The 13,730-nt window shown below is 53.5% G+C and overlaps 5 protein-coding genes across 5 annotated transcripts; 4 read left to right on the top strand and 1 right to left on the bottom strand.

The window, feature by feature from the left end:
• Positions 1–334: 334 nt before the first annotated feature.
• CPAR01_02843 (Cgr1 family protein) lies at positions 335–817 on the bottom strand (the record flags this gene model as incomplete). Its single annotated transcript, XM_060487130.1, has 3 exons — positions 335–475; positions 540–685; positions 751–817. 3 exons carry the CDS (start codon positions 815–817, stop codon positions 335–337), a joined length of 354 nt encoding a protein of 117 aa, XP_060354458.1.
• A 2,886-nt stretch (positions 818–3,703) lies between these two features.
• CPAR01_02844 (uncharacterized protein) lies at positions 3,704–4,057 on the top strand (the record flags this gene model as incomplete). Its single annotated transcript, XM_060487131.1, has 1 exon — positions 3,704–4,057. One exon carries the CDS (start codon positions 3,704–3,706, stop codon positions 4,055–4,057), a length of 354 nt encoding a protein of 117 aa, XP_060354459.1.
• Positions 4,058–5,558: 1,501 nt separating this feature from the next.
• On the top strand, positions 5,559–5,762 carry CPAR01_02845 (uncharacterized protein; the record flags this gene model as incomplete). The annotated part of the gene is made up of 1 exon (XM_060487132.1): positions 5,559–5,762. The coding sequence occupies one exon, from the start codon at positions 5,559–5,561 to the stop codon at positions 5,760–5,762; it is 204 nt and encodes a 67-aa protein (XP_060354460.1).
• Positions 5,763–8,180: 2,418 nt separating this feature from the next.
• Positions 8,181–11,021, top strand: CPAR01_02846 (cell wall proline rich protein; the record flags this gene model as incomplete). Its single annotated transcript, XM_060487133.1, has 1 exon — positions 8,181–11,021. The coding sequence occupies one exon, from the start codon at positions 8,181–8,183 to the stop codon at positions 11,019–11,021; it is 2,841 nt and encodes a 946-aa protein (XP_060354461.1).
• Positions 11,022–12,136: 1,115 nt separating this feature from the next.
• On the top strand, positions 12,137–13,127 carry CPAR01_02847 (ubiquitin-conjugating enzyme; the record flags this gene model as incomplete). The annotated part of the gene is made up of 3 exons (XM_060487134.1): positions 12,137–12,530; positions 12,625–12,934; positions 12,992–13,127. Coding segments are annotated over 3 exons (840 nt in total), but the record flags the coding sequence as incomplete, so codon positions are not given.
• Positions 13,128–13,730: the final 603 nt, after the last annotated feature.

Raw genomic sequence — 13,730 nt, forward strand, 5'->3', positions numbered from 1 at the left:
CCTCCTCTGTTCCGTCCCGCCGGCTCCGGATCCGCCTCCCTGTCGCCTGTTGCCCGCTCTGTGGGTTTGCTCCTTGTTGTAGCCTTGGTATCTCCACGGGGGTATCGCTTGACGATATAGCGTTCGGCCTCGCATGAGCCCCGTGTGTGTCGAGTCGTTTGTCGACTGAGCTGTGCAAAATATGGGCGCGTTAGGCCCGACTCTTTCCCTCCACCACCGGAGTCTGTTTCGGAATTTGTCACGGGGGAACCGGCGCTACTCCTGACTTTTGTCGGCGCCGAGATTCGATCGTAGTGCCCGTTCCAATAGCAACTCTGCCCGTGTGCAGTCAAGCTCATGAATTGATGAGCTTGTTTCGCTTCTCCTTTCTCTTGAGTCTTTCTACACGCTTCTTGTGCATCTTCTCGGCCATCTTCTCGTATCGCTCCTTCTCTTCCTTGGCGGCTCTTCTGTCCTTGATAGCCTGGACTTTTTGCTGTAATTGTTGTTAGCCGAGTAGCCCGAGAGAGGAGAACAAGCATAGGGAAGCATCATCATACCTTGCGCTCTGCCTCCTTCTCGTCTTTCATCTCCTTCTCCTTGGCCTTCATCGCCGCCATTGCGACGCGCTCCTTGGCGCGCTTCTCGTAGGAAGTCAGGCCTGACGTCGGCCTAAATGCCTTCTTCGTCTCGTGCCATTGCTTGCCTAAAGGGAGAAAAAGTTAGCTTCAAGCTGTCGGATGAGCCCAAGAATGGGGCAGATGAAAGTACCATTCTTTCGCATGCCAAGCGGCTTGTCGACAGCGGCAGTAGCAGCTTGGGGCTCCGCAGCAGACATGATGACAGGTGTTGAAGAATTGCAGACTTCAAAGGCTGAGGAACGTTAATTTGCGTAGTCGAGATTTCAATGTGCAGCGGGCGGCATTCAAGGTCCCTCACGCCGAACAGAAAATTTCTTGCAAAGCGAGGGAATGCGGCGGGCGGGGCGCAAGGCTCTGCCGTTCAACCAGTTAAGATGCACGCTGTCACTTGTGGCGGTGCGAGTACCCAGAAAATAAGCTACCGTGCATGTGGCTGAGGAAAGGGTGCCAAGATGCTTCTCAGGGTCCTTGCTCCGCTCAGAAGCCAGATGTGCATGATAATGGCGCCGCTTCGTGACAGAAGCAACATTGATACGACCCTCGAGGTTGGGAGTAGTGGGAAATCAAGAAAGAAACCGACAAGGAGTACGATCTCCATGACTTAGATGACGATGCTCAACTGGTTTCGCGATATACTTTGGATCTATTGCCTAAAGCTGACTCGCTACGTTGTTGCGCTTGCGAGAAGCCTTCCAAACGAGTCTCGTCATCAATAACCCGATGTATCCGCCGTTTGAAATGACGTCCGAAGCCTGAGTCCTTTTTTTTTTCTTGTGTTATTCTCTTTGCGCCGCCGTCTAACGGCTGTGGCTCATGGCTGGGCCTGGCTTTGAGACATCATATCGATTGGTGCCTCAAGGAAAACGAACTTCGGCCGGGAGCTCGCATGAAGGACTGGTGTGTAGTGTCGGCAGAGATGAATGGCGTTGAGATTTGGTTCTTGTCAAGGGAACAACAACAAACCAATCAAATTGCGGTTGAGATGTACCGCCTCTAGACAGGCAAGCTCATGTCCGACGATGTGGCGGCGCACGAGGCTGCCGAAATGACACTGAAAAGACATTCCTCCTTTCCCCAGCTGCCAACTTGGCCAAGACTATCAGATTCTGGAGTCGGCATCCCTGCCGCCCGAATTAATCGAACGCGTGCCTTGTCACGTCAAACTTGGATATCCCAGATATTAAACCCTAGGTTCCCGATGTTTAGAGCCTCTAGTGATCCTTAAAGATGATGTCTTTACTGGTCGGCGCAGGGATACCGGAGCAAATATTGACGGGGAATTAGGTGAAGACAGCTGGCATAAAAAATTTGAACAACGGCGGCACCTAAAATTTGTGATGACTTGGCCACCACTTCATTTTATTACCGAGGGCGTGGGGTCATGCTGAAAGCAGCTGCTGGTCAATCTTGCAGGCGAGATTAGTTTGGGTCACCCGCAATTCAACCGGACCCGGCTTGTTCAGAATTGCCGCCAGCAAACGTTGAAAGGGTCGACAGAGGGCCACCAGCTGGCAGAAGCGTAGGGGACAGTTGGGTGAGGTATTCTTAGAACAGTTGGCAGATCGGATCGGATATGAAATGATGCAAGTCAGTATGGTTTGGGCCGGAGCCGCGCTTGCAAAAAAATTGGTGGGAGTTCGGGGGAAAGAAACATTTGACAAGGGAAGAGTACGAAATGGGAATTGATGGGGACTGAACATCCCAGTCGGGGTGGAGATGGCTGTCAGCCAAGGAGGCAAAGCACCATCACGAGGATGATTTTTGTTCCCTGCTGGGAGATGAGTGTTTGAAAGGAAGAACTGTTCCTGATTTGCTTATGGAGGATTCTGCCCGTGGCAGGATCGAATACGACCATCAGTCTCGGCATGTCATCGACCCAGGGTTTCAACATGGTGGCAATAGATATCCGTACGGATACACAGCAGAGATGCAACTGATGCGTTATTCCTCACCGCCCTGTATTTAGTATCGAACGAAGAACCATTGTCAAAATCCCTCTCGTCGATATCAAACCGAAGTGCCTCATTCTGTGTTCGATTGGTGCGTAGCGTCATGCAGGTCCGTCTGTGCACTATGCAACTTGAATTCGCGTAGTGGGTTCGAATGCAACATGGCGATTGACAGGCCAGATTGGTTGGAGCGATGCAAGAGGCGCGAAGGTTATCATCTGTTGCTTCTGCAGGTGTATCTGCAACTCTCAGGGTGAGTGAGCAGCAGCCGCATGAGGGCGGCTTGGGAAAAGCATCGGGCCTTGGTAGGCCAGCAACGGGCAGAAGCCGCCTGTTTGTTGATGCTCGTCGCGATGGGCGACTCGGAAACGTTTGAAGGGTAAAGAGTTGATGGCCAGGCCACTAAGCAAAGCTAGTCGTTTGGGGATAGCTTCGCCTCTTTGTCATACTTTGATGCCATGGGTTGAACCGTGACGGCGCCGTCGCACGAAGAACTTGTTAATTTTTCAACGGGCTGGCGGACGTTGATCAGAGCGAGGGAAAGACCAGGCTTGGAAGAAACTCGGCGGGCCCAGTCGTTCGATCAAGAGAGCTCCTGGTCCGGCTCCGACGCCCGAGTTTGCGACTGAGTCAAGATGAGGCTCCCGACCGTAGCAACGAAAATGAAAACAGACTTTAGAGTTGAGCCGCGTGATACTCTCTTTGTTCCGCTGTAAGCAATTGCAAGCCTCAGATAAACCATCCCTCGGGCGGTTTATCATAGTTTGTGGCTTCCTCAAACGTTGAAGGCGCCGCCGAAGCTGTGCAAAGATGGCTCGACGCGCACTACCCGCACAAAGCCCTGGAATCGATTGTTGCCGTTGTGAACGTAAACGAGCGCTCCGTGCATACGAACTGGCCTGCCATGCCTGCCAGTGACAGAAGAAGACATAGCCCTGTGTGGGGTTGTATGGTTGTGTTGCCTTTGATGCTCCATCAGCTCCGACTGTGACATGCCCCCCCACTACTACCTAGGCGGCCAAGTGGGTTGAGGAAACGGGGGCGTCAAATACGGGAACATGGGAGAAATAAGGTAATGATCCCATCTCATCCCATCCCATCCGGAAAGTGTGTGGTGGTTGCCAATGATAGGACATGAAATGTTTCCTCAATCATCATGTCGCCATTGCTGTCCCAGTACGACGATTTGACAGATGCTGTGCGCCAATTGCTGAAAAGACGGACGGCATTCAGTCGAATGTCCGCATACCATCCCGATATGCGAAAAGTGAACAACTGAAGAGGCAACTATTGACAATGGCATTCGTCTCCCTCGGAACGCCTCTCCAATTCGCGTGGATTTGTCCTCCGTACCCTATTCACAATAGTGAGGTATTCGTAGACATTCGTAGCTGTGGTTCCAGTGGATCCAGAGATTTCCCTTTCCAGACTAAGGAAAAAGCAAGCAGATCTGCCAGGTGCTATCGGTCATCTGGCCGATTGAAATAAAATGGAGATGGGAGGGGTCTTTGAGGCTTGGAGGGGGAGCCATCGTCTCCTCTGGGCCTGGGGGTACGCGGGCGTTTCTGAAGCCCAGCAATAAAGAGTGGATAAAGAGTGACGAAGGGACCTTGGCACATATGTTTTACACCCCTGGCCATCTCTCGTTCTCAGGACCGTAAGCCAGTCAGAGGCCGCCGTTGAACCTGGACGTGGAGGAGAAATTCGGCTCCAGTGCCGCCTCAGCGCCCGTGTTACCATCGAAGAAGTCCATTTTGGGACGCTGCACTGAGCCCACACACATCGCTTGACCGCTTTGGCTCTGGCGTTGGCCGTGGACGAGGTAGAACCCGAGGCGTCGGCCCATTTTCGAGATGCGGCGTGGCTGTCGATTCGAATCGAGTTGAAGCCCCCCGCGCAATATTCGTACATAGGTACGGCCGCCGATGTCTTTGATTGGGGTTGAAACCAGGCCGGGTCGCTCGGGTCGAGGAAAAGAAGCAAAGAAGGTGTTCAGTATACGGGACTGAATCTAGGTTAGAAGACGAAGCGAAAGTGTAATCCCCGATGAGGTGGTGCTTGGGCGGGAGCTGGGTGTATGAACCTTGGGAAGTGGTAGGTGTCGAGCAAAACATGATATGACATGACTTGAAGTGACTTGGCCTAACTTTCTGGTGCCTCATCGTCCCGTCTCTTCTCTCGAGGCTTTAGTTGTGTCTTGTGGTGGCTTTCTCGCAGAATTGCCGCAAGGGGCGGATGGCAGCGATGGAGATGGAGGGGGCGTGGTCGAATGGAGCCAACGCCGTTGCTGTACCTGCAGAGACGGTTGTCTGCCATCGCTACTCTGGTGCTGTTAGTCGGGCACGGCGTTGCGATGATTCGTCTCGTTTGCATTTGCCATGTGCTGGCCATCCGGTCGTCCATCATAGCACCGGTCTGGATTTGCTCCCATCGGCACCTTCTCTTGTCATCCCCCCAAACCCGGAGGTGCCGTGGTTGTGGTTGAGCTGATGATGTGCGCTGCTGCTAAGGTATACTAACGTAGCTGACGGCTGAACTTAATCGCTCGCCGAGCCCTACTTGGCTCAGTCTTTGCTGGTAAGTTATCCATCAGAGAAAGTCAACATCTGGTGGTTTCTCTCTTTGCGAAAAGGGAAGTTTCCCGCTCTGAGTCTTGCTCTGACCGTGCATTTCGTGAGGCACTTGCGGGATGCGACGGGGAAGCGCTCCTGGAGAGTTCCTTCCGCCTGTGTGAAAAGATACGTATCGCTACCTCCCCGCATGGAAGGTCTTACCTGCCGTGCCTGCTTGGTGTGCGTGTGTGCGCTTGAGTGCTTGGGGTGGACTTAGGTAAGATGAGAAAGAAAGAGGTAGGAATACTCCGTAATACCAGGGCAGGAAATCAAGTTCAGTCTCAGTGGTGGTGGCCAACAGAAAATTCACTATTGTACCGCGATCAAGTACCTGAACACAACAGCCCAAGGGTACCGTGGTCTCCGTCCCTTACACAATGCACGACACAGAGCGCACTGAACTCTCAGCGCCTCTATTCCCTGCCTTCAGTCCACTTCCGTTCCTAGGTTCTCTTTTGACTTACAGCAAGCCGACTCATTGCAGGCCCAGATCCACTGTTCCAGTCTCAGAACTATCGTCAAACCATTTCGATAAAAGTCAGATTCCCTTTGCCCAGTCCATGATCTTGCCTTACCAGTAGAAGGGTCATGAAATAGGTAGGTACCAAATACGCGCATGAGAGACAAAGGAAAGCAATAGCGAACGTGTGTTTGAGGCCACACGAAGCGGTGAAGACGTTGCGTTGCCATTGACGGCTGAGGTGCAGCTTCGCGGGTCCTCTAGGCTCTACTACGCTCTGTCTAGTCCTCTCGTGCCAGCTTCTGCCTGGCAACCTCGTCAAGTCAACCAAGCCAAACAAGCCAACAACCTACTGGGCCGCCGCTAAGGTCAGGAAGCAGAGGAAGATGGGTCTGGGCTGTGGCCGCCTAACGACGGCCGAGTCTTAGTGCGAACTGGTACGGGTGTTAAAGCTCGCTAGCATGGAGGAGGGGAGGAAAAGGTGTGGCAGCCAACATCTCACCGTCAACTCACCTCAGCGACGATTACTCGGTACTAGTACGGCCACTCACCACACTTCGCACAACTACGGGAAGCAGGTTCCATGATACGCTAGAGAATCCAGTCTGTGCCCTCCTCGACGACCTGGACCTGGGCCGCCTGGTCAGGTTGCTCAGGAACTGAGCGGCTTTGAGTGAGCGGTTTGCTGGAGGCAGGCTGGTCGGCGCACCCAACTCAGTGCAGAATTGGCTGCAAGGCAAAACACCAACCTGTCAGGGCCCGTCTAGTTGCGGCAACGTGTGTGCGTGAATGCAGTGCTTCATGCAGAATGCAGGGCAGCACAGCGATACTGCTGCACGTTACGTTGGTTACAGACACAACCAAGACAGGTCCGGAAGACGGAGGATGTCAATGTCATCTGGAAGCGTCGAAGTGAGTAGGGAACCAGGGACTTCATTGATGGGGATATGAATCTTCCAGCTAGGTACTCCTGATGAACTACTGATACATTTGGAACTGTAGAGCATGCATGGTCTTGTTCTGTGTGTAAAGGTATACATACGGCGCGTTGTGCCTCAACTAAGTAAGTAGGCAAAAAACCAAATGTAGGCGCATACGAGTTTCAACAACTGTCCCAAACAGTGAATAAAGAGTACTCGATAATTTTTGTTCAGCTGTAACCGCCTTACATACACATCTTTGCTTCGACGCGACTCTCTGGATTCATGTCTTTCATGAACAACAGATACCTAACACTTACCTTGTAGTGCTTGCCTATACATAATATGCTCTGTTTACCAAGAGTCCAACCCACCTCCTAAGGACTGGTCCATGTCTCGCTGGGTTCAAAGCTGAGTGAGGTGTGCTCTGTCAAATCCTGCGACGCGAGGTGCCTCTTTGCTGTCTGCCTGCCCCGTTCCGTATGCGTGAATAGGAGAGATACCTTGCTTTGCATAGTAAATCCGGTGCGGATATTCGTACTTTGTCTTTGAGGCACTCTGAGTGATGAAATGCGAGTGCGCTACGGCTGCTGCCCCATCAACCTGAACAGCCCCTGGTCGTCCCTGCCTTGCTTGTCCGGGCCCTGACTGTGACTTCCAGGTTGGAATCACAATCGCACGCCCCCTGGTCGTAGTTGTTCCTGCTACTACTACTTCTCCCTCTTTTTCCCCTCTGCAGACTGGCCCCCCCTCTCCCCGAGCCAGTCCAAACCCAACTGAGGTTTTCCTCCCACACACCCTCTTCATCCCTGTCTTCTCACCCCCCTTTTCTCCCATCGCCAACACACCCCGACCGCTGGACCCGACTCGTCGCTTCTTCGCTGTTGTGTGTATGTGTGCGTGTGTGTGTGTGTGTCTGTCCCCAATTCTAATCCTAAATCCACCCATCCATCCCATCCTCTCTTTAGTCTTCCGCGTCGCAACCCCCCTCTTCTTCCCATCAACTCTCTTCCCCCCAAAACCCTTCGAGGTCGTCGTCGTTTCTTGACTTCTGTCTCGTGGTTCAATTCTAGTTGTAGATCTTGCAGATTTGCTTCTGGTCTTGTGCCGTCCGCTCCTTAACAACACCTTCAATTTTCATCTTCGATAAATAGCATTTGTCTTACCTGGTCGACCGCTTCTGTCACGTACGCAATCGTGAACGCCAATTTCGCCCAATTCCCATCGTCAGCGCGCCATATTCGACTTGTTCCGAAAGGTGTTTATTCGCCCATCGATTCTTCCAATTCTCTTTCGCGATATCAAAAACGAAAAGAAGAACCAACTCGCTAAATCTGCCACCTTGCAGAATTAATTACCAAACCCGCCATCACTTCGCAAAACGCCCCCTGACGCGTCGTCCTCTGTCGAGCACCCAAACGATCCTCCATTCTCAACCAACGACGACCATTTTGCATTTGCGCCCTCTTTATGTCCCTCTTTTAGTTGCTGATCAAACCTGTAGCCGCAGAGCGGCTCAGTAAAGCATGGCAACCACTGTCGGACCTGAGAGTATGATGATAGCCACAAGTACACAGGTTTTGGACGAGCCCTCGATGCAAGCGATTTCTCTTCCAGTAATGCTGGATAATTCTACTTCCTCAACATCATCATTCTCCGGACCACACTCTCCACGAACGATGCCTCCACTACCAAACCCACCATTCGTCTTCCCGGCAAGGCCCTCTTCGGCCTCTGCACCGTCATCCTTCTCGAGAGCAACTGGGCGACGTCCGCTGTCCGCCATCGAAATCCAAGACCGATCGACCTTCAACATGAACTCAGAAGCAGCAGATCGGCCGTCAAGATCACCCGCGCTTCCCAACTTTACCTTCAATCCCGGCGCTTCGTTGTCTCCAGATACATCCCTCTTGCTTAGCCCGCCTCTATCCCCTCCGCCTGTGTCCCCGAGACTAGCGGCATCACCTGCAAGACCAACTGGAGTTGGACACAGGAGAGGAGGGAGCGAGTTTGTAGGAGGAAGCATCCGTTCTGGAGATTCCATCACCGTAACTGGCACAAGCCCAACGAGATCCGAGAGTGGTTTTGCGTCCCCAAACTTCCAATTGCCCCCGAAGCCTCCGGGCGGTCGTGGCCACAAACACAGACGCTCTGCTGCGCTCTCAAGCCATGACCTATCTCTCATTGTCCAGCCTTCAGCGTCCGGTAACCTCAGGGGCAACAGTGCTCCTACAAGCCCGGCTGAATTTGATCGGCGTTTAGACCATCACAATGCGGGTCTGGTCGAGAAGACTCTGAAGGGTGTTGAATCCGAACCAGTCCTCAGAGTGCCCAGAGAACTTACCAGGCCAGTCACTGCAGATTCGGGTTCATCAAGTGGCAGGGCTTCTCCCGCAGCCAGGCCAGTCACGCGTGCTCGTGTTGGGTTCTCTGATACCCTCGAGTTCATCCCACGCCCGCTATCAATGGTGTCAAGCGATACTTCCAGCACAGTTACAGCTCGACCCGGAGGGCATTCGGTATCTGGAAGCATTTCGTCCATCATTTCCATCCCAACGACAACTACACATGTGGAGACCGAGCCTATTATTCCTCTGGTACTTACACCTTCTCGCCAGAACAACGAGTCCAGGCCTAGCACTGCTGGGGCGGTTTTGGAACGATCCCAGAGCATCCAATCAGTCGGGGCATCGCCAAGGAGGAGAAACTCCATCCCTACCCTAATCAACGTGCCTGAAGCAGGCTCTGTCGGCCTCCCGATGCCTAGTCCAACCAAGACTCCCAAGAGGTGGTCATTCTTCGGATTGGACCCTTTCAACGCAACTGCGTCACCACTCCGCACGAGACCCGTGAGCTCGAGTTCTTCAGATTCTGGATCCAAGCCAACCAGCTCATCTTCCTCATCAACCTCGGAGCCCAACTCGGAATCGGTTGGCTTCTCAGAATTTTCGGACCACGCCGGCCAGAGAGCAGACGGCAAGAAGTCCAAGAAGAAGAAGAAGGTCAAGAACTGGGCCGGATCAATTCTAGCACGAAAGAGTAAACCGCGGAACAAGAAGTGCAAAGACCTGGATCTCACGGGCGATTCTGCCCGCCAGTTCGAGACAATCGAGCAGAAGGATGAACCCCTCACACTCTTGATGGAACCGGAAGTGAACGTCGAACCGGTCACACCTACACTCATGGTGACGGATACATCTAGCCAACCTCAGAGCTTACAAGAATGGAAGCCGCGCTCTGCCTCGGCCCAAGACGACACATCTTTCCCCATGATTGATCTGGATGCTGCGCTGGGTCCTTTCAACACGCCTCTTGCGAATAATCCTGAATGGGACGCCGCCCAAAAAGCCGCAGCCTCCACCAAGCGCCAGCTGCACAGCGCACAGGGTATGAAAGGCTTCAGCGGGCCAGGAATGCACTACCACCGTCGCGCTGAAAGCGCCCCTGAGATGGTACCATTCGATGTGGGCCGATTTGGCATACATCGTTTTGGCAGCAGCTCGACAATGGCCGACGTATTCGAGGAGGACGAAGAAGACGACGAGCACCCTGGCAAGTGCGCATCACTGTACACGAGCAGTCGTGCCAACAGAGGCGATTTCAACGACAGTGCGGAATCCTCTGGCGACGAGGCGACACCGCCCGCTGTCAACCAAGTCCAGCAGCCCATTCTCGACGATATTTCTATCAGCGGCCCTGATGGCAGCATCAGCCGTGATCAGGTCACTGGTACGGACGCACCGAAAGTAGAAGCCAAGATGAGCGCGGAGACAGCGCCCATTCCCCTGCAAGAGGACGTCATTGTTGAAGAGCCCTTTGCCCAGATCCCCGAGTTCCGTACCGGTTCCATCTTCAACGAAAAAGCAGAGTCTACTGGTTCCGCAACCCCGTCTCCGCGCAGAATTCTCGCCAGCAAGGACTTGGCCCCTGTCGACGTTAGTCCCCTCCACCTGCCGACTGCTTCGCACGTTCCCGTCAGCCCCTATTCAATGAGCCACGCCTCATCCTTCCCATCACCCCGTTCGCCCATGTCATATGACGCTCAGCGGATCTCTACGGCACCATCTTCAGTCAATGAGGAGAACAACTTCCAATCTCTACTTCTCGGGGAGCCGGGCCCAGAAGTCAGGCTTTCCGTAGATATACCGTCATTGACCTCCAGTCACTCGACCATGACAAGGGACAGCTCCTTTGCCACCAGCTCTCAATTGAGACAGGAGCCCATACGACCCGACCAACAGCGGCCGGTCTCAGTATCTTCAGCAGCATTCGGGCGGCGGCGATCCAGCCTTGCCAGTCTGAGTAGACTTATCAGCAGTTCTCATGGGGAGCGAAGCAAGCTATCAATGGAGGTCTCATACGATGGCGAGGGTGACAAGAAGCACAAGTCCAGCAAATCGAAACGACTCAGCCGGATGATGCGATTCTGGAAGCCCAGCAAAGAGGAGGCCGCATCCTAGACTTCAATAGGAGACGCACACCAACGAGTCAGGGTGACTGGCTACGATATAGCCAGCTTTCACCGCAAACAACAAATGTGACTTCATGACGCATGTATATGGAATTATTGTACAACTCTTTACACTTTCTCTTCGACCAGATCCTTCTGGCGGAACAATGTCTTTCTTCGCTAGGACGGGATTTGCGTCTGCAACTACATTGCCGACGCAGCCTGGCTAGCGAAAGAAAAGCATCACCGGGTCGTCACCAAAGCTTCACGCAACGCGCAGAGATGGGAACCCCGACGACTCGGCTTTTTTGGGACACGGATTTGGCGTTCTTTGTGATGATAGCATGAGCAGCAAGTTGCATGAGCATAGCAGGTTCGCGGCCATATGTCTTGGTGACAACTGTGGAGGCCGGAAACATGTGGTTCAATGGTTTTGTTTCCGTTCTCTGGACATATCGGGGATGAAATGCGAATTTAGGAAGGCGAAAACTTGGCGAGGCAGACAAGTCGAGGCACTTTTGCAGTGTCTCTCATAGTTCTTTGGCCGGCCGGCTGTTTCAGCCCTCTAGACGATGGAAGATGGCACAAATCGCGACGTAGACAAATATTAATGAACATATTTCTGAGAGTCACTCTGAATCTTTCCACTTGACCACTTGCCAATGATACTGAGTTTAAGCATTTGCATTGTGAAGACTTCAGTGATGATGGCATGAGACGGAACAAAAAGGAACGCAAACGGCGTACGGACGATGCGGAAGATGTTGGCCAGATGCCGGACTGAACCCGGAGTCGAGAGCCGGCGTGGGAAACCTCGGCTGAACCCACGGGACCCACCTAGGTATCCTGTCGCGTCACAAGGTACGTCTCATTGGCACCCTGGGGAAGCTGGAGAGCGTGGCTCGGCTACTGCTAAGGTAAGGTAACTAAGTTAAACCCAGCCCATCGGCTTGGGGATTGCCCCAAAGCTTTCCCCCCAATCCAAAAAGATTATCAACAGCTATTCATACAGCCAGCTTGCTCCGAGAATCTACTCGAACACTGTCGTGAACCACATCAACTCATACGCGATTACGTACCAATTGACCGTCTTCCCTCCCTTACTTGCGAACCATAAGCTCCAGGAGCCTATCAGTCGAACCACAGGTCCTCCCCCCTCCGTCCGTCCGTCCGTCCGTCCATCCATCGCGCGCGCAGCCCGGATTGCAAGCAGGAGACAGGAATCCCAACTTGTCGAAGATGTCGTGGCGCATTCAGAACCTGCCCGATTCCCAGACGAATCCCTCGGGCGCGGCGCCAGGAGGCGGAGGAGAACGAGACCGTGGCAGCAAGAAGTCAAAGTCAAAGTCCACGTCGGACGGGCGCGGCGCGATCAAGAGGCTCATCAAGGAACTCGACGTGTGGCGGTCGGAGAAGAAGGAGGAGAGGGGCATCGAGAGGTTGGGCCCCGTCGACGATGAGGATCTGTTGACGTGGGAGGCTGTTGTCAACGGGCGGGGGATCGGGAACGGGTATGATGGTAGGTCTTCTCTCTCTTCTTCTTCTTCCCTTGCACAATCGCCCCCCTCTTTCCATCTTGAGGACCATAGCTAATATTGAATCCAACGACACAGAGGGCCGCTGGCTCCTACACATCCAGATCCCGACAGACTACCCCATCCGCCCGCCGACGATACGCTTCGCGACGCCTGTGGTCCACGCCAACATTGCGCTGCAGACGGGCGAGATCTGCCTCGACCTGCTCAAGGACGCCTGGACGCCCGCCTACAGCGTCCTCGAGAGCGTGCGCGCCGTGCGCACGCTGCTCGCCTACCCGGAGACGGACTCGCCGCTCAACGTCGACGTCGCGGCGCTGCTGCGCGGCGGGGACGTGCTGGGCACGCGCGCGCTGGTTGAGTTTTGGTGCCGCGATGACGAAGGGCGGTATGATGGGCCGTAGAGGGATCGTAGAGGATCGTAGAGGATCGTAGAGGACCGTAGATGGAGGGCCGTTAGGAATTGGGGAGGCGAGGGGAGGTTGATTTGCGGGGTGAAGGCTGTCGCTGTCATCGTGGCTTGGAGGCGGCATAGTCTGACTTGGGAGAACGTTACCCTGCCTAGCTGGCTGGTAGACTGATGCGGTCCAGTCTTCTGAAGGGAGAGAATTTGGGTTGGATTTCAGCAGCGGCTTATGTTTTTGGATAAAGATAACTTGACAAGATCACATACATAAAATGTACATGGAACGGGATGGGCTGGGAAGGGAAAGGACGGAAGGCTCGTTTGGTAGGGAGTACCCAGAGGGCTATCATCATCACTCAATGACAGATTGTATAATTGCAGCGATAAGCTCACTTTGAGATACAATATCATTTGTTCTATCACACGAGAGCCCTTGAAAACATGGAATAGGTGCTCTCTCTAATGCCGCGGATATCTTGCTCAACCCACGATTCGTCACCGCACCCCCCTCTCGATTCCTCGCGGCGCGTCGTTGTTTTTCATCTTACACCCTCAAGAAGCCAATGGTCAGAAGTGAAGCCTTCTCCCACCCCCTTCAACCAGCTAATCCCCCCGATATTCCACCAGACTCCCAGATTTGTTTATGTAGTTTGCTGTGTGAAATGTACTGCAGAGAACGCCCGTTGCCCAACCCCCCCGCCGCCATTTCCCATCCGAAGAAAGTGGAACGCAATTATGTTTTGGCAAGATACGAAAGAAAGGGGGTAATCTGCACATA

The sequence above is a fragment of the Colletotrichum paranaense genome, assembly GCF_030867605.1.
Source record: "Colletotrichum paranaense strain IMI 384185 chromosome Unknown Scaffold_2.1, whole genome shotgun sequence".
In the NCBI taxonomy this organism is placed as follows: Eukaryota; Fungi; Ascomycota; class Sordariomycetes; order Glomerellales; family Glomerellaceae; genus Colletotrichum; species Colletotrichum paranaense.